At 41.0% G+C, this 20,395-nt stretch overlaps 1 protein-coding gene across 4 annotated transcripts in view; it reads left to right on the forward strand.

The window, feature by feature from the left end:
• Positions 1 to 20,395, forward strand: part of ATXN7 (ataxin 7) — a 154,446-nt gene that overhangs the window by 65,565 nt on the left and 68,486 nt on the right. For all 4 annotated transcript variants that reach the window (XM_043519575.1, XM_038408878.2, XM_043519576.1 and 1 more), the window contains exons 3-4: positions 1,882 to 2,139; positions 3,059 to 3,127. In XM_043519575.1, the coding sequence (XP_043375510.1) occupies positions 1,893 to 2,139; positions 3,059 to 3,127 (316 nt within the window). In that variant the 5' untranslated portion in view covers positions 1,882 to 1,892. The remainder of the gene's footprint in view (positions 1 to 1,881; positions 2,140 to 3,058; positions 3,128 to 20,395) is intronic.

Raw genomic sequence — 20,395 nt, forward strand, 5'->3', positions numbered from 1 at the left:
ATCTCCTGAAAATTGTAACCAAGTTTGTTTGTCTGAGTGATTGCCTGAAGTAGGACTGAGTGGACTGTAGGCTCTAAAGTTTGACATTGTTTTGTTTTTGAATGCAGTTATTTTTTGTACATAATTCTACATTTATAAGTTCAACTTTCATGATAAAAAGATTGCACTACAGTACTTATAATGGGGGAATTGAAAAATACGATTTCTTTTGTTTTTTACAGTGCAAATATCTGTAATAAAAATAAATATAAAGTGAGCCCTGTACACTTTGTATTCTGTTTTAATTAAAATCAATGTATCTGAAAATGTAGAAAACATCCAAAAATATTTAAATAAATGGTATTCTATGATTGATTGCACTGTTAAACAATCATGATTAATTTGTTTAATCGTGCGATTAATAACGATTAATTTTTTTAATCGCTTGACCGCCCAAGTGAGATCACTTAATTAAAGACCGCTTGGCACCATCTTTTAGCTTAGGCAAAAAATGAAGATATTACAAATGAAATGTTGGGCAGTAACATCTGTGAATCAAAAACCAGGACTCAGCGGTTTTGTGAACAACCAATAATTGGTGCGTGAATAACTGGGAAATAAAACTGAGTAAAAACAAAAGTGACATTGATCTGTTCAAACTATTGTAATTGTGCAGTCTGAGTGGAATGTGAAAAGCAAAACGGTATCAATCGAAGAAATACATTCCGTTTTAAACATTCATAGTTATTTTTTTAGGATTATTTTAAAAGATCAGCTTTAGCTGGCTTTTGCCCCTTGAATTTCAGCGTGTCACTGGGCAGTTGGTCAGTGGAGCTGCTGACATATCTTGAAGCAGTTAAGGATTCTTTAGAATAATTTTGTCTTGCTAGTCGTCATTTTAGATTTAAATCTTTCTGCTTAAAGGAAGAGAACGCTATTTTTCTTCCTGTTGCTGCTTTCTTTTAACCCCCAATAACCCAGAGCGTAGGAAGTTGGCAGCCTGTGTCTTCGTGTGTGTTACGGACGGATGTGAAGTCGTGAAGAATCATAGCCTGGGAGAAGGGGTATTCCCACAAGTAAATCTACCTAGCTGGAAAAACGTAATGCACAGTGTAGTGGAGATTAAACGGCACCTTTTAAGGAAAGACTGGGGGGTGACCCTGGGGACAGGAGTGTGGATAAGGTGGGGGAAGATGAGTTACATACATGGGGTTGTTTCCTGCTTGTTTCCTACACAGCCTCTACTCCTGGGCGTGACGTGAAGACTTTAAGGTGGGGAGGGAGGCGCCCTGGTTAAGGAAGTCTGGTGAGCGCTGCGGGACGAGCCGCGGGGCAGAAATGACCGACGTTAAGCGGACCACAGTTTGTGCAGGGGGAGATGTTGGTTACACGTATTTCTAAAATGAGAAACCTGTAGCTGATGGAGACGCTACTCTATCATCTCTTCAGCCACCTACCTCCTCCCATGAGTCTGCCTCTCAGAATTCACTTCTTTGGGAGGGGACGGGGAGGTGATGTGGACTTTGTTTGGGAAGGGTCTACACCGCCATCCCTTTTCGCAAAGCAGCTTCTTGATTAGGCTTTGTAGGGCTGGGGGAGGAGAACAGCTGCGTTTATTGCCACCAGTGTAAGACCAGACCTAAAAGCGACTGGGGAAGGGAGCGGCCCGGATCTCCGACGCTACTCATACACCCCTGGTAATGAGGGGGGATCCTAGCACCCTGCAGAGGTGAGACTCTGCGGGGGCCCCCCACAGGTGCTGGTAGGCAGTCAACGGGGACCCGAACCCAAGGAAGAGGCGGGCTCCGCTGTCCCTGCTGGTAGGGGGGTGCTAACATCTCGGAGCCTCCTTAATGGCGGCGCCACCTTAAGAGCCTGCTGCCTTTTCTCGTTACATTGTAGCAGCGGAAAGAATGTCGGCGCGGGCCGCGGGTGACGTCAGAGGGGAACAGCGCAGAGCGGCGGCGGCCAGGCAGCAGCGGCGGCGGCGGCCCCGGCACGGCGGAGGCGAGAGCGGCCCCGGCCCCGGCCCCGGCCCCTCCGCCACCACAGCGGCAATGGCGACCGTCGGAGAGCGCAGGTCCCTGCCCAGCCCGGAGGCGATGCTGGGGCAGCCCTGGAGCCACTGGGTCGATGCTGCTAAACTTCACGGAAACGAAGGTGAGCAGAGCGCCCCCCCACGTTCCCCGGGGAGGTCGGGAGCGCCCGGGCCAGGGGCCACCGGAGCCGGGCACCGCTCCGGGAGCGGGAGCCTCGGAGGCGCCGCGCCGCTGGGGGCAATCTGTGCGAGCCCCGGGGCCGGGACCCTCCCCTCCGGGATGGTGGGCACGCTGCTGGGGGAATCGGTGCGAGGCGAGGTTGGATGTGTGTTTCCTGTCTGCGGGGGGGATCCTGGGTGCGCTGCTTAGAGGGTCTGTGTGAGCCCGGGCACGGGAAACTCCCCCTCCCCCAGCCCTGGGGTCTTGGTGGGTGTGCGGGAGAGACGTGTACCGGTGGGCACCTTGGGCCCGTACCACCCCGGGTGCACCAGTTGGAGGTGTAAGTCAGTCCTAGGGGCCGCCCCCCGGTATTCTGCATAGTCTGATAGAGGAGGTCTGTGTGAGCCTCAGGTGGGGCATCACCCTTTATGGGTACACTGTTGGAGGAACTGTGTGCGCCCTGGGATCCTGCACCTTCCCCCTAGGATCTTGGCTGGACCTCATACCTAGATGCTCCATTCAGTGCATCCGATGAAGTGAGCTGTAGCCCACAAAAGCTTATGCTCTAATACATTTGTTAGCCTCTAAGGTGCCACAAGTACTCCTGTGGTTTTTTTTTGTTTTGTTTTTTGTTGGTTTTTTTTTTTTTTTTTTTTTTTTGCGGATCCAGACTAATACGGCTGCTACTCTGAAACTTCTCATACCTATGCTGGTTTTTATGGTAGGGAACGGTGTATGTGCCAGTCTCACCTGTATATCAGTGTAGGATCACACAGTGTTTTGGCAAGTATACTGGTAGGTGACTGCATCATCACCACCCTGTAAGCCCTGTGTAGACTGATGCCTAACCTGTGGGTGTTCTTTTGGTTTTGTTTTTTAAGGAACAGCATTGGAAGAAAGTTTCAAGGAGTATGGGAAAAATCGAGAAGCGATGCGACTCTGTAGAGAAGGTGAGCATGATTTGTTGTTAAGAAACGTGCATGAAGAGGTTTCCTTGCTTGTAATTATGTTGTTAGAACATGCATATGAAGAAAACTCACTAGATCTTCAAGACCATTGTTTTGTATCTAAGGATCCTTAGTGGAGGTCTTAAGTTTTTAAATGGACTTTTAACCAAAGGCATCATAATAAATCTGGTTGACTTATATTATTCAGACCAGGTTTTTAGTTGGTTAGCATGAAGATCTTTGGCCCTAAATAGTCTCTAACGGGCCATGATATCTTTGGGAGCAGCACCCATAGACCATTCTACAGTGTCCTCTGTTTGTTGGTTTTTTGTTTTCCATTTTTTTTTTTTTTAAATTGAGGTGATCAGTTCTATTTTATTACTAGAGCACTGATCTACTTTTTTTCCAGTCAAGTCAGTGCCTCATGTTTATTCCTTAGGACACTGTTAATACAGTGGGAGTGGCATACATACAGCAAGCAGTAAAGCAAGGATAAACAGTCTGTACGTGGACAAATAAAAATGCTGTTTACAGGTGTAGACAAAAGTTGGTGAAGCATATACATTGTCAGTAATTTTGTAACTAGAGATGAAAAAACAGTAATAAGTCTGGTTTTCATGTTTGACTTATTGTCTCAATTCAAAGACACTGTTTACACCAGGGAAATGGCCTCAGAATTTTCTAATGTTGCTAACATTGGTTGAGCTTCACTGGTATTACTGTCATTGGGAAGTGTAGCATATATGAGCCATGGGTGTGTTAAACATTGACTCAATTGGACCTGTTTTGAGTAGTTTATATGACAGTTGAAAATGTCAGTGGTAGCTTACAGCCAGACTACCGTAGGGCTCGGAGCCTTGCTATGGCTGGTGTTGTCGACCTGCTATAAGCAACAACTGGAAATTTTTATGAGAATTTCGCTGCCAAAGACTGGTTCAAGATCAATAAGCAGCAGCCCTTCTAGGAGTTGGAGCAGGGTGCATATTGTGTGACTCAAAAACACTGGGATCTTTCTGCCATTGTCCCAGTATATGTATGTTTTATAAGTTCATTCCTTCAACACAGGTCTGATAGTTTCATAGGTGCTTAAATAGTATTATTTGTGCCTGCTATACTAAGTGTTGTGCAAAATATTATGGTAACATCAAAACCTTTGCAACCTTAACTAATGGAACCCTGGCTCCATCAGTTAAGGCTGATTTTCAAACCTTTTTCTTCCTACGTTCAGTATTAAAATGCAAACCTCTAAGGTTTCTGTATTTTGAAGGTTAACAGTCAGGATGAATGAGATTCTTCTTTCACTAAAGACTCAGTCATGCAACTTTCCCCCTGAGACTGCATGGAGCCCATTGACTTCAAACTCATGAACAACTTGCAGGATTGGGGCCTGAATTTGAAGGAAATTCATAACATACTATTAGAATTAAAGCAAAAAAACAACGTTCTGTCAAGATTCTAAAAGGTCTATTTATTTTTAGCCCTCTATCTTGGCAATTCATTCAGATTTTAAGCCTTTATTTGATGAGATTATAATACACGTTACCTCGTTTGCAGGGAACCGCTCTTTACAGAATAAAACAAAAAGAGAAAAAATAATTTTATTAATGCTTTAGTATTTATAAAGTTGGTGGGGAACAACAAATGCTGGCATGTCCATTTAATCATCCGAAGCAGACATAGAAAATTTTATAACTAAACCTCTTGGCCAGGGAAAACTTTGCATGCTAGAAAATTTGAACAGGGAAACTTTTTATATGTGATGGGCTCCTGGAAACATTGGACCTCTGCATTCTGTCTTATCTATTGTATTTCTATGCCTCCCCCCCCCAATCCATTACCAGAGTATCTGAGTGCTAACAATCTTTCTAATATTTATTCTCACAGCACTCCTAGAAGGTAAGACAGTGCTATTACCTGAGGCACAGATCCTCAAAGGTATTTAGGCACTTAATCCCCTAAGTACCTTTGAGGATCTGGGCCTAAGTGACTTGTCCAAGGTCACACAGGAAGTTTGTGACAGACCTGGGAATTGAACTTGAGACTTGTAAGTCCCAGGTTAGCACCCTAACCACTGGATCATCATTTCTCTCAGTTGATATCTACTTTTCTCTCAGTCCATGCTGCCATTCCTTTCTCTTCAGTTGACACACTATATACAAACGTTTGTTCTCAGATCCTCAAGGACATTTACCAAAGATAGCATCTCAGTGGACCCAGTCTATTGTTGCTTTTTAAGATTTGTATCCTTCCATGCTGAGCTTTGAAGCACTGCATGGACTACAGCAACTGATATGAAGTGTGAGCCCAAGATCTCAAACAGACTTTTGGATTGGCAGATCTCTGTCTGCTGGGAGTGAAGACTAGACACCATTTAGCTCATAGAGTTATATTTTAAAGTATTCTGTGTACTGAAATCTTTTCACTACATTCAATATTTTACATGTAAGATTTTGCTGGAAATAATTCAGTATAGTTATTTTTATCTACATGGTTTATATGAAAGACTTTGCTCCAGTTCATCCACCCAACATCTTATCACCTACTATCCATGAATCAACCAGGGACTCAATTCCCCTGCAAACCAGCTTCTTGCCGTGGGACATAACCACAACATATTGCATTGTATTCACTAGGTACCCTTCAGAAACAATGGTGCATAAAGCCTAATCCTTTTCATCTACCTTCCCAATATGAACTTGAAACCTCAGTGTAAGGTAACATTCATATTCATCCTTCTTATCATAGATGACTCATGCCTCCCCATACTGGGAGGGGGGCACAATCTAAAGGGAAGGACATGTGACTGCCCCCACGCATCTTCTCTGCCCAGTGGACCCCCCCCCCCAACCCTGTGCCCCGGACAGGACCTCCGACCTCTCCCTGCCCCACCAGAGTTACCTGCGAATGGGGGAGTCTATCTTTTTTTTCTGATGTGCCTCCCCCTTACCCCCCCCCCAAGCATGTTTGGCTGCTCTCCCTGGCAGCCGGGCCTGGCTGGGGAGCAGGACAGAAGCGTTTCTCACACAGCTGAAGCTGGCCACTCTGGCTCACTGATTCTGTGCAGCGCAGCAGTTGCTTTTGAGAGCCTAGCTGGTGAGGTGGTGTCGCTGGGCCGCCCTGGGCCCAGCTGCCAGGACAGTGGCCAAATGAGCCAGAAACATGCCGGGGGAGAGAGGGGATTCCGGCTCATTTGGCCCCTATCTCCGGTAGCCGGGCCTGGCCAGGGAGCAGCCCGCTACCACCTCCCCAGCCAGGCTCATTCTCGGGCAGTCGCCATGTTGCACAGAGCAGCGACCCGGAGCAGCCGGCGTGAGAAGCAACTAGTCCCGCTCCTTCCACTTCCCGTCCAGTCCCGGCTGCCAGGGACAGAGGCTGAGTGTGCCAGGGGGCAGGCGCTGTGTGGAAGGGACTCCTGTCCGGGAGCATGCGAGCTGCTTGCACGCACTTGCGTGACCAGGGATAGCTGTCAGTGAGCCTGGTGCCTGCCCCAGCGGGCAGGGCTGGGGGCGGTACAGCCACAACAGAGCAGGGGCCCGACATGCTGCTGCTTTTGCCACTGTGGTCCTTGGCCCGGTCGATAACCATGGCCCTGCTGGTCTCGCTCATTGTCGCTAGAGCCCTGCAGCTTCGCTGATATAAAGTGAATATAAATTGGGTATCCATGCAAGTCTCTACAGGGGATCTGATTCATCAAATACATAGTATGGTTCTTATTTGTCATACAGGAGGGAAGGGAGCTAACATGTCTGTAGTATGCATTACTTTTTCATTTGACGTCAATGATTCTAAAAGAAAATTAAAGTTGTAGTAAACAAGGCTTGGAAAATCTTCTCACCTGTGGCAAACAAGAAGCTTTCCCAGGAGAATGTCATCAACTTCTGCAGAATCTAAAGCGCTTGTTTAGAAAAATGTTAAGTTTCTAGCCTGTATGGTTGTAAAGGGAATCTTCTAAATGGAATCAAATGTAAACCAAAATAGCTTTGTCTTTCCAAGTCTGCAGACAGCTCTAGTGCTGCTGCTCCTGATTTTGACAAGCTGCAGCAAGGTGCAAACTGTTGCTGTTTAGAACCCCTTAAGCAGCAGCGAAACCGACAAAAATTAGGTTGACTTCACTCTGCTGCTGTTCAGCAAAGTTCTAAGCAGCAGCAGTAACAGGCCTGGAAGTTAGTCAGGCCACCTCCTCCATATCCACTGCCATTTTTAAATTTTACATTTTTTTTTTGACAAAAATAGCAATGGCAAAGAACATACATGTAATAGTTTACCACTATCAGTTTCCCTTACAAGTATCTTTTTGCTGATTTCATTTTAGACAGAACTTTAGTTACTGTAGTGTTTTTAATTTAATTTTAATAATTACCAATACGGTCACTATGGTGGGTGGGGAGTTGTTAAAGATATCTGCCATTGGCATCAATTTAGTACTTACATGTGCACTAACATTCCTCAATGTATAAAACCCTTCCAAAGTGGTTAGGGAAGAAAATTCTGTTCAGTTATTACATATGTTCATGTCTTGCCTACCCTGGAATGCTCTGGGTGACAAAAGAGCTAATGGAATTATGACATCACAAGATCGAAGGCAGAGTAATTGCGAGAGAAAAGACATTTTGGTTAGACAGTTTAACAAAAAAACAGACACCAGCAAACTATTTTAATGTCTACTTTAACTTTGATGTCTGCTGAACACGTTAGGTGCCATACTTTCACCCTGTTCTTTCAATAAATGCATGCGCACACACATTATACATGTGAGGCTCTCCATCCCCAAGAAGTCCACCAGAAAAAAAGAGAGAAGACCAGGCTTGACGCGCTTGATATTTTGAAGAGAAAAAACATACATGGAAAAAGAACTTTTAGGCTTTCTCTCCCTATCCTGTTGATAGGGTGGTCCCTAGGTGCCTTTTACAGTGGTTAACAGATGACCTGCAACAAAAGAAGTGTAAGGGAAGACAGCATTTGTGGTCGAAGTCTTGGGCTGAAAGAATTTTTGAATTCTTATGCCATGGGTGAAGAAGAGGTTCTTTGTCTCCATTATAGCATCCACAGAGTCTGCCAGTGGATTTGTTTCTAACTGATTGGGGGGAGGGATAGCTCAGTGGTTTTGAGCATTGGCCTGCTAAACCCAGGGTTGTGAGTTCAATCCTTGAGGTGGCCATTTAGGGATCTGGGGCAAAAAAATTTAAGGTCAGGTTTGACAAAGCCCTGGCTGGGATGATTTCATAGAATATCAGGGTTGGAAGGGACCTCAGGAGGTCACCTTGTACAACACCCTGCTGAAAGCAGGACCAATCCCCAACTAAATCATTCCAGACAGGGCTTTGTCAAGCCTGACCTTAAAAACTTCTAAGGAAGGAGATTCTACCACCTCCCTAGGTAATGCATCCCAGTGTTTCACCACCCTCCTAGAGAAAATTTTTTTCCTAATATCCAAACTAAACCTCCCCCACTGCAACTTGAGACCATTAGTCCTTGTCCTGTCATCTGCTACCACTGAGAACAGTCTAGATCCATCCTCTTCGGAACCCCCTTTCAGGTAGTTGAAAGCAGCTATCAAATCCCCCCTCATTCTTCTCTTCTGCAGACTAAACAATCCCTGTTCCCTCAGCCTCTCCTCGTAAGTCATGTGTTCCAGTCCCCTAATCATTTTTGTTGCCCTCCGCTGGACTCTTTCCAATTTTTCCACATCCTTCTTGTAGTGTGGGGCCCAAAACTGGATACAGTACTCCAGATGAGGCCTCACCAATGTTGAATAGAGGGGAACGATCACGTCCCTCGATCTGCTGGCAATGCCCCTACTTATATGTCCCAAAATGCCATTGGCGTTCTTGGCAAGAAGGGCACACTGTTGACTCCTATCCAGCTTCTCGTCCACTGTAACCCCTAGGTCCTTTTCTGCAGAACTGCTGCCTAGCTATTCGGTCCCTAGTCTGTAGCGGTGCATGGGATTCTTCCATCCTAAGTGCAGGACTCTGCACTTGTCCTTGTTGCACTTCATCAGATTTCTTTTGGCCCAATCCTCTAATTTGTCTAGGTCCCTCTGTATCCTAACCCTACCCTCCAGCGTACCTACCTCTCCTCCCAGTTTAGTGTCATCTGCAAACTTGCTGAGGGTGCAATCCACACTATTCTCCAGACCATTAATGAAGATATTGAACAAAACCCAACCCTTGGGGCACTCTGCTTGATGCCGGCTGCCAACTAGACATGGAGCCACTGATCACTTATCGTTGAGCCCGACGATCTAGCCAGTTTTCTGTCCACCTTATAGTCCATTCATGCAGCCCATACTTCTTTAACTTGCTGGCAAGAATACTGTGGGAGACCGTGTCAAAAGCCTTGCTAAAGTCATGCAACAACACTTCCACTGCTTTCCCCTCATCCAGAGAGCCAGTTATCTCGTCATAGAAGGCAATTAGATTAGTCAGGCATGACTTGCCCTTGGTGAATCCATGCTGAGTGTTCCTGATCACTTTCCTCTCCTAAGTGCTTTAGAATTGATTCCTTGAGGACCTGTTCCATGATTTTTCCAGGGACTGAGATGAGGCTGAGTGGCCTGTAGTTCCCCGGATCCTCCTCCTTCCCTTTTTTAAAGGTGGGCACTACATTAGCCTTTTTCTAATCATCCGGGATCTCCCCCGATCGCCATGAGTTTTCAAAGATAATGGCCAATTTAGTTGGGGATTGGTCCTGCTTTGAACAAGGGGTTGGACTAGATGACCTCCTGAGGTCCCTTCCAACCCTAATATTCTATGGGTCTATGATTGAACTCAGTGGCTGATTAGAGTCCCTACTATCATGAAGAAATTTCTGATTACTTTGTGGACAAAATTGAGTAGATTCAGCTGTCTGCTTGGTGGCTGTAGAGTCAGATCTGAGGGGGACAAATGTTAGGTCTTATTGGATTGAGTTTAGGCCAGTAATGCTCACTGACATAGTGCTGGGAATACTTCATGTCACAACTTGTCCACTGAATCTATGTTCTTCCAGTCTGGTAATACCAGTGGAAAAGTACTAAGTCCTTATGAGTGGAGATTAACTCCTCCCTTGGGAAGAACTGGTTGCCATTTTTATTTAGACCTTGCCTTCACTAGAAAATTAAAACACAGTCCTGAGGAATCATATCCACTCATATGACTTTGCAATTAGCGTAGACAAGGACAAGTTTTGTTTAATATCTTGTCAACTGGCTGTGATTAAACTCCACTGGTGCTATAGGTTTAATCATTGCCAGCTGACAAGATGTTAAACACAACTTGTTGCTATCTGTATACGCTTCAAAGTCATGTTTAACACCATGATAGTTAACATGATTCCTCAAGGTTATTCTAATACTATCTAATTTTCTAGTGAAGACAAGCCCATGAAGAAGTTATGATGTCACATTTACTCAAGAAGTCAACACTCACAATATGGCTAACTGTTGTCCAGTATTGAATCTTGTGTTTCTGTTTAATAATATAGAGAAGGTTGTGGCAAAACAACTCTAGAATACCTAGATGCTTCAGATCTCCTTGTCAATCAGGGTACAGACGTGGAGATGAGATGGGTGTCCTTTCTGATGATAGATCTATCAGCAGCTTGCAGTACTGTTCCCCATCAGGTGTTGCTGAATCACCTGTATACTTCAGTGCAAGTGGATGGTGCTGCCTTGGGTGGCACTATCTGTGCTTTGAAGAACATTCCTAGAAGGTGGTTGAGGCAGTTGCATTTCCCTAAAGGTGCTGTCATGTGAAGTTCAATAAGAATTTCTGTACATATGGGGCTACTAGGAGGGTGAATTAAAGTTGCAGTGCTTTCAGTGTGCTTAGGACACTTTTATGTCACCTGATCCAATCGGTGTATGTGTACACTGCAGTTAGACTCCCGCAGCCGCCCAAGTCCCCTGAGCCCAAGTCAGCTGGCACAGGCCAGCTTCAGGTTTTTAATTGCAGTGTAAACATACCTGTAGTCCAGACTCTGAAGCTCAGTCCAGACGAGACTGGGGCAATATTAGCAAGTTGGAGGAAAAACCGGATGATATGGTGTTGATTAGGAAGCCCAAGCAAAAAGTTAAGTTTTATTTAGTTGAGTGTTGAGATAAGTTGGTTTCAAATGCTATAGAGGGCTTTTGGTGGAGCTGCTGGGTTGAGATTATTTTTGTTTTGTTAAACCATGCCAAAGGTGCCAGATAGGCCCTTGTTTGCAAATAATTTTTGTATATTTTTATTACGTTGAAATAAACTACCTGAGCAAAAAGGCACAACGGTCTTAAAAACAGCCGTTGCAAGTCGCATTTAATATTTTTATCAGGAAAATTTCCTCTGCATATCTCATTTTATGTTAACGGAATATTAAGATTCAGACATCCTACAAAGTGTTTCAAGGGCCTGTGAGTCTTTTGGATATAATAAAAGTTACAGGTGGACTGTAAACGTGAGTTATGATGCTTTAAAAATCATAAGTGTTTCTGTTAAACAGTTAGAAAAATCTTGTGTTCAGAGATATTACTTATAAGGTTACCTATAGTGTTCACTTTCATTCTCTCCATCCCTATTTTTCTTATTTGAAACCCAGTATTTGATTACGACGTCACAATTATTGCAGAGGAGATGATTGTGGGGCTACAAAGAGAATGTCAAGTTAGATTGTAAGCGAGGACTGTGTCTTCCTTTCTGTTTGGACAAAACTCAGCATGTTTTGGGGATCCTATAATAATATCAGCCTGATCTTGCAAGATATCTAGTGCCTCTGTGGGAATCGAGGACACTGAGTACCTCAAACCCTATAAGGAGCAAGAGCGATAAGTGCTTAAATTCTCTTTCATACATATGTGATCATCAAAAAGTCACCATTAGCTAGCAGTTCTCACAAGGTGGTATTGGAAATTAGCACAGATTTTCCCTATACTTAGAATAACCAATAATGCTTGGCAAATGTTGCCTTTTCAGTGGCTTCCGCTGTATTCTTAAACAACAATAAAAGCTCAGGCAAAGGAGAATAGCTCATAAAATACGGTATTGAAATATAATGTTCCTGCAACAATTTATATCATCATCAAACATGTAAACAATGCAGAAAAAATGTCATCTCAATCAAAAGTAATCCTAAAATTGCCATCTTCAAAAATGATTTTGAAAACTATTTCTTTCATTGTAATGCACCTAGGAAAGAAGATGCACATAGTGATTTCTATTTCCCTCCTCTGTACACACATGCCTGTGGCGGTAATGGCCAAAGTGCAGGCTCGGGCCAGATCTGACTTCTATCACTTACAAGTTACTATGCAGCCAAACTCAGAACACAACCCAGCACCTGAAATGCTCAAATGTATGGTTCTTGGTACAGCACCTAAACCAAAGTGTAACAGCTCAGTATACAATCTCTCATTTTGGTGTGTTTGTCATAAGTTAATAGGAACAAAGATACACTTGGGATAAGGAACAAATAATGAAGATGGGATTGGTGGGTTTTAGGCAAAGAGTCAGAGGATTGAGGGCAGCACAGTGTATCAGTGAAAGTGTGTGTGAAGGAGTCCGGAGAATTGTAGTTTAGAACCTAAAATCTATAATGACTACAAGCATATGGGGAAAGTTTTATCATCCCCAAAGCATAGAAATATTTGACTCGTCATCACTGCCTTTTATTCCAATTGTCCAAATGTTCTCTTTATTTGCAAGATGCTAAAAATCATACTTTTCTTCCTTTTTGAATGGAAGACAAGCTATAGCTACTGTGGAAGGTGCCAGTATGTTTGAAGCCCTCTTTGCTGTTTCTCAGTGCTTTTGCAGTGGGGTAGGGGACAGCACAAGGAATGGATGCAGCAAATTAATATTTATATGTTGCAAGATTTCTCCAACATATGCTAAAACCTGGTAAAGTGAATTCACTCTCTAGTGTAGAACAGCAGAAATGAATGTACAAGGGCCGGGGAATTTTATTGCTGTCAAAATATTTCCCTCTGCTGGAAGGCTTTTAAATCTAAAGTTATCCTGGCAGCTGAATTATATGAATCATGTGCCCCCCCACCTGTTTCCCTCTCCCACTCCCCCCCAAAAAAGTATTTAATGGTTGCAGCTGTATTGTACAACAGGACCGTATGGCATAATGGATGGGCAATGAAAATTGTGGATAACTATCTCCGAGTTACAAATCAGAAATATCTAATTCGAATTCTGTTTGCTGTGTGTGAAATGAGCTGTAAGTCTTAATATGTTTCCTAATGGGAAAGACCCACATTATAAAAATACTTTTGTTACGAATTTGTATTCTTGAGGATAGCTTCAGCCGACACCATAGATAACAAACTGTCCTCTCAGCCCTTGATGATAACCCTACCAAAACAGAGTTGAAGCAGAGCATTGTGTAGGAAGACTTGGACTGATGACCTGTTGGGTATGCCTTTTCTGGGAATAGAAAGAACTTCATTTTTGTGTATCTGGTACCTTTCACCAGCTACATTTATATTAAGAAATGTCATTTTTTAATAGCTTTAATAATACTTGTGCAGGTTTTGTTTTTGTAGAGTCTATGCTAAGTATTGTGACGTCTTAAAAACTCAATGTTTGAACAATTTTGAATGGTAGGTGCCGGGAGCGTTTGTTGGATTAACTTCTGTGGCACTCTGGAATGGCAGATCAAAAATACTATGCCATTCTATTCTGTTAAAATAAAAAATGGAAGTTTAATGAGTCAAACATGAAAAATGAGTAATTCAGTCAATACTGTAGACATGTTTGGTTTTTTTTATGTCAAATGCAATTTATTTGCTGTTGTTCAGACTCCGTTTTCATTTTGCCACAGATTTTTGTATTGATAATTCGTAAATTACATAGGAGAAGTTGTCAGTGGGGAAGCTGGAGGTCTGGCAATTGAGTAAGGGATATATGGGGTTTTGAGGACTGGTCCTGCACCATGAACATCCTCAGGAGTTTTGCCATTGACTTCAGCGAGCATGCATGATCAAGCCCCTGGGTAGATGTGATAGGTGGTTTGAGTTTGTGGGTCAAACCCATTAGCTAGAAGTTTGTGATCAAATGATGAGCAGTGAACAATGATATTAACTGTGATGATACTTATATTTCATCTCTAGGTTTCACAGCAACCAGCGCACTGAAATATGTCGTTCTGTTGACACCTCAGAGCAATTGTTACATGTACAGAAACAGAACCTGAATCAGTTTGTATTCATATAAGGTTATTTTCAGAACTATGAGGCTAGATATTTTTTTTTTTTTTTTTTTTTTTTTTTTTTAATTTAAAGTTTTAAATTCTGCAACATAGTTCTGTGGCAAGGGAAGGACTTTGCAACAAGTGGTCTGGTTATGAATCTGAAAATTCACTGAGCCCTGCTGTAACGCTTTTCAAGGAGTGTCAATTTTGAGGCAGATGTAACTTTATATTGTATAGCTAGCTTTCCTTGATCTTTAAAGATAGCAACATCATCGGTGAATAGAAAGAGTACAAATGGGAAGTTACTACATTTCAGTGGCTAACAAGCAGTGGTAGTCTTGGTTGGTAGTAATTTATAAATGGATCAGAAAAAGTAGAGGAAATATTAGAATTAATTTATATCAAAGTTTTATATCTGCTCAATATTGGTGTGTTTTTTGTTAATTTTCAACAATTATAAGTATGTATCAAAAGGCAACTTAGTGAGATTGAAGCATTGTTTAATTGAAATTGCTCAAGGCAATTCATAGTTACTTTCCGAGTTGAAGAGACTAACACTTTGGGTCTGCTCTCTGAGTTATTCTCTTTATTAGGGAAAAGCCAGGATACCATTTATGTTCATCTTTCATAGCAGGTATTGTTGTAAATGAACCTACCAGTGAAAAGATGGGTGACTTTTTGTTGTTGTTGAAGTAGTTGAACTATAAAACTAGACCCAAATGTTGTTGTTCCCCTTTAAAACAGATCCATTTGAGTTAGGAATAGCCATGGTTCCCTAATTCAGGGGCTCTGCAAAGGAGGACAAATGGCTACGTTTTTAACAGGATATTTCAATATGGCAGAAAATATCACAGCCATCCAGTTTCAATGCATATTAGATTAATATGGACATACATAAAGTAAAACAATTCTGGAAAGCAGCTCTCAAATTAATGAATTTTATTTCACTTTTACCAGAAAGTCTTAAAATTGTCTCTCTCCTTCTACAATTGAGCTATTCTGAAATGCACTAAAAGAGTTAAACTGACCTCCATGCAAGTAGTATGCTTCAATGTGACCATGACCTTGTTAGGGCCTCTAGGTGCTATCAGAACACAAGTAATAAAATGTATTAACAGAATACATATAAATAATTTTTGCTTTCAGTAAGTTTCTTTTTAACTGTTTTTTGTTTTTTTTTTGAAATAGAGGATCTGTTCTTCAGAGTGAAATATTTAACCTCAAATGCACTCCTTCATTAAGGTAGACTGAAGGCAGCCTCTTCTCACTGGTACTATATGGAAATATTTAGGAGGAGAGGCTTAAATGAATTTCCAGTCAGAATGATTTTATTTCACGAAGGTAGTTTCAGGAAGAATTTCATAAAACCATTTCCCTAATGCTTGTTCTGTTTTGTTTAAGCAAGACACATTCAACCAAAGCAACCATTTATAAATCATTCCTATTAAGTGACGTCTACTGTTTACTGTGTTCAGTATTTTGAGGAAAAAAATATAGGCAACATTCAGTGTGTATATACATCTATCTATCTATATATCTGTCTGTTTATCTCACTTGGAAGTCAATGCAGTCCATGTTAATCCATCTGATTGCAGAGTTCGGCCCTAAACATTTTGTTTTATTTGTAGCTAAATTATTGGAGTGATCCATTTATTTCTAATTATGATATTGTCTAAAATATATCTGATAAATATAATTTTAATCTGAGTAAATATTGCTTTAGTATGTAGGCCGGATAAAGGGCCCTCAGAATATATATTTGTTTATTCTACAGAAATGGATTTAAATGGAAGAAATTTCTTTAAAATACAGGTTTCAGAGTAGCAGCCGTGTTAGTCTGTATTCGCAAAAAGAAAAGGAGTACTTGTGGCACCTTAGAGACTAACAAAGAGCTGTAGCTCACGAAAGCTTATGCTCTAATAAATTTGTTAGTCTCTAAGGTGCCACAAGTACTCCTTTTCTTTAAAATACAGTAGCTGACTAGGTCAGTCAGCTGTCTGATTTGTCATGGTGACTCAAATGGGGCCTATGCTAGAACTTTCAGAGGAAGAGAAGGAACTCCAAAAGCACATGGCCTGTTGTGGAATATTGTGGGCAAAATTTCTTCTGACTCCATGCGGTAATCAGCTTTTGTCATGAAGTGTGAATATCGGTGCTCCTTTATTTATTTTTATATAACAGAAGAATATCTGCAGTTGCTTTTTATGATCTGATTTTAGTGATCTTGAAAAGTTCTCTATTTATCCATAGAACAGGAACAGCACAGAGAGAGTTCAGACTTCTCCGCACTGCTCTGCCAATGTACCTCACCTATGATCTGCAGATCACCTCTGGAGTAGAAAGGGGATAGTTGTCTCCGTAATAATTTAATTCCTTGCTTTACTGCTGACACTGTCAATAAAGGTGCCACAGATGATTTTTGTGACGCAGAGACATACATATCCACTGGGTAATAGAACAACATCATTTTCAAGCTACTTGAATATCCTTAGATTAAAATATGGAGACTTGATAGTGAGACACACAATTATGGGTTTTATTGATCATTTAGAGATATTTTTGAATCTAAACTACAACAGTTCCTGCTCTCCTAAGAATAGTGTTGAAGGGATATGGACTGCAGGAAATGATTGTATCATCTTTTCCTTGCAATAGTGTAGTGTGGCTGTACAGCAACACTGCTTTTGACAGAAGCATTTTGCAATGTCCACATTATTGCTATGGTCATAAGCCATGTTTTCTGGGACTCTTAAAGAATCTAACTTAAAATGCTCAGCACTGTTGATGGAAACAAAAGTTTGAGTAATTTCCAAATATGAAACATTGCATTGTGGGACAGAATTCAGAAGACTGGCTGAACAAGTTCAACTGCGGTGATTTTTACTTCTTGCCAGCATTGGAGAGAAACCATTATAGATTGCATTTGTCTTCAGGCAGATTTGAGCTAAGGACCTCAACCTAGATGCTGTAACCGATGCCAAAATGCATGCACACACAATAGCTATGCCAGGCAAAGCATTCTGTAGAGGTTGTTTGTAAATTTAAGTTGTGTAATTCAAGCAATGACTTGCTGTAGTTATCTTTTGTCTAGCGTAGAACAGAGCATACATTGTTTTCAATAATAATGTGTGGCAGTAAGTTCCACAAGTTCATACTTCAGAAATACGTTTGTTTCCATGTTATATTGGACACAGTCAGTCAGAGCATCTTGTTGTCCTTTGCAATGTGATTCATGATCTTTATATGCCCATATAATACCACTTCTTGAACTTCCTTAAAAATTGAGGCCCTAATCCTGCAATGTGATGTGTTCAGGAAACTGGCACTCAGACAGAGACCTAGTGAAATCTAGGGAGCTCTGTAGGACTCCACTTGAATGACTCGCATCTCAGGATCAGGGACTAGGTGTTCCTAATCCACTTTAATCTGCATATAGAAGCCTTTCTCTGTCTCATAATTTTTGTTGTTCATTTCTATTCCTGATGTGTCCTTTTAGATGTAAAATGTCTACATTTGAATGCTGTGTTCAATTTGAGGTCATACCCTACATTTCTATAACTGTATGGTATTTTGTTTCCTATCCCATTCTTAAAGTTGATGTATAAAAGGGGACGAAAGTACCTCGTTTCTGCTTAACGATGTGTAAAGGTGGAATGTGTATTTTAAGTCTTTTTTTTTTTCTTGTTTCTAAATTTTAAAATATGTTTTTGTCTTCCTTGTTTTTATGGGAGGACTAGAGAACTGGAGGGGAAGTTTACTCAGCCCTCAAGTGGAGATGCAGGGAACATTAGACAAGGGAAGAAAGATGTTCGCCCAAATGCTTGTCAAGAGTTTCTTAGTTGTTAATCATATCCAATAAAACCAAAGCTTTATGCAGTCTGAATAAATTCCCCCTCAGTGTACCAGATTTCAATATTTAATCCTGTCATAATTGTACTAGTTCTCTAATCATCTATAGAGTCCTCCACCAAAAACAGGGTAGTCAAAAGCCTGAGATTTCTAATTAAAAACAGGGAAAAAAATTTAAAAAATCAAACCTTTTCAGACTTTCCTTCTACATCACAGTATAATCAAAGATTTTTTTCCTTTTTGAATAATGTGTTATGTAAAAACATATATCCCAGTGGTGGTGGTTCCTGAGACATTCCCACTCCCATCTGTGGCGTCTCTCTGCTTAAGCTGGTTCCATTAATTTAAGAACATTTAATGTATAATGTTTAGGAGAGAGAGATTTCAAAGTGCTAAAAACCTTGCTATTGTAAAGTGTATGGAAGTGGTGCTGAAATTTGGATGGAGAGGAGCTGACATAATAAGCAACAGATGAAAGGGCAAAAGCTAAATTTCTCCCTTTAAATCTTTGAAGTTGCAGCACGACAATTGTCAGTTTCCTTTAGGTGAAGATGCTGTAGGATGCTGTAAATTGGTGTTATACCACAACTGATCAGCAGTGTATCTGGAAGATTGTCTTGAATCACTGAGCAAGTAGGTCAGCTTTGCTTCAGTTTGTACACATTTATCTGAGGTTATATATTTGGTATTGAATCACACAAAGTTTTATACCATGTGATATTGAACAGAGCTGACCATTTGTCCATAGGTAGAGTCCCTTCTCCACAGCAGGTTCAGATGATGATAGCTCTGTACTCGCTGGAATGTACTATTAGTGGGGCATCAACAATCATGATTCCACAGTTCAGGAAACAATTTTTAAAAAACCTGGTGAAATATTCACTGATCATACTTATTTGGCAAGTATGCTGCTATAAGTTTGGCAATACTTTAAAAAAATATTTCAGTTCACCATTGAAGTATTGTACAGGCACTTGAGTTGTATCAAATTAAATATCGTTCTCGTAAATACATAAAACAAAGTAAGTAAATTCCTAATAGAAATGCAGTAAGCAATAATTGCCTTCTGTAATTAGTTAAAATAATTAACTTCTTTGAATCATTCTAATTGAAAACTGGAAAGCAAATGTTAACCTTATAATCATGGTAGATTTAATTAAAACAAAATCCGTTTTATTTACGAAGTTGATGTTCAAGTACACGGGATGGGAATGAAACAGAGGGGACTGGCATTTTTCAGGTAATGAGATTACTTAATAATGCATCTGAATTCAGAATCAGTTGAAAGATCATCAGTAATAACCTCTGTTTTTTTTTTTTTTTTTTTTTTTGTAACTGCTGGTTTGCTGCCTCAGGTATGAGGTACGTGATGTCCAGTGGTGCTCTGTCACATTCCTGATGCATAGTCTTTGAAGTGACACTTCAAAGAATGCTGACAGATAGTGCTATCACACAGGAGTTACAGTCATGGTCAGCAGGGAAGAGATTAAAATAGTTAGGTTCAAAGCCTAACCCAATGTGGTATATGATATAAATATTACACACCTGGGAAACCAAAATCTGTGTTAATGGATGACATTTTTAATATAAAATTGCAGTGATTTCTTAAATTAGTTCCATAAATATATCACCATTTGGTATGATTCTTAACTTTTCTTTTTTTATACAGACTGTTTGATTTGGTGAAAAGCGCTACAACTATTGTAGAGATAGAATAGAGACTACAGTATTTCTAAGGCTGTATTTATTTATTTAATTTACATTCTTTAGAAAATAGATTTGTTAATTGCCATATTATTATATTATAGCTTTCTCTGTCACAAAAGAGAGAGTCAAGTTTACATTATATCGTCCTAGCTCTCAGTTGGGGGAAAAATGATAAAGCTATAAGTGATTTGAAACACCACTGCTCTGTTGCTGAGTCAGTATGTATTAAGATTTTACCAGTGCCTAATCAGATCTGTCCCCTTGAATGTAATGTGGATGATTGAGGGAATTGACCATTCTTGCATAGACTTCCCTTGTGGTGATTTGCATGGGGGAGGGTTGTAAATATTTGTTGAAACATCAAAATCCTTTTTTTTAAAAAAAATGATGCCTGTATCATAGACAAGAGAAAACTGTGCGCATGAAAATGTCTGCTCTGCATTTTTAGGGTATCCAAGTAATTTTTGCTGCAATCTGCAATTTGTTGTAATCTCTAAATTTTAGCTTTTTTTTTCCCCTGTTACAAAAGCACAGCTGCCGTAAAGAAAATCAGTGTGCTTCGGC

Source organism: Dermochelys coriacea, chromosome 7 (genome assembly GCF_009764565.3).
Source record: "Dermochelys coriacea isolate rDerCor1 chromosome 7, rDerCor1.pri.v4, whole genome shotgun sequence".
Lineage (NCBI taxonomy): Eukaryota > Metazoa > Chordata > Testudines > Dermochelyidae > Dermochelys > Dermochelys coriacea.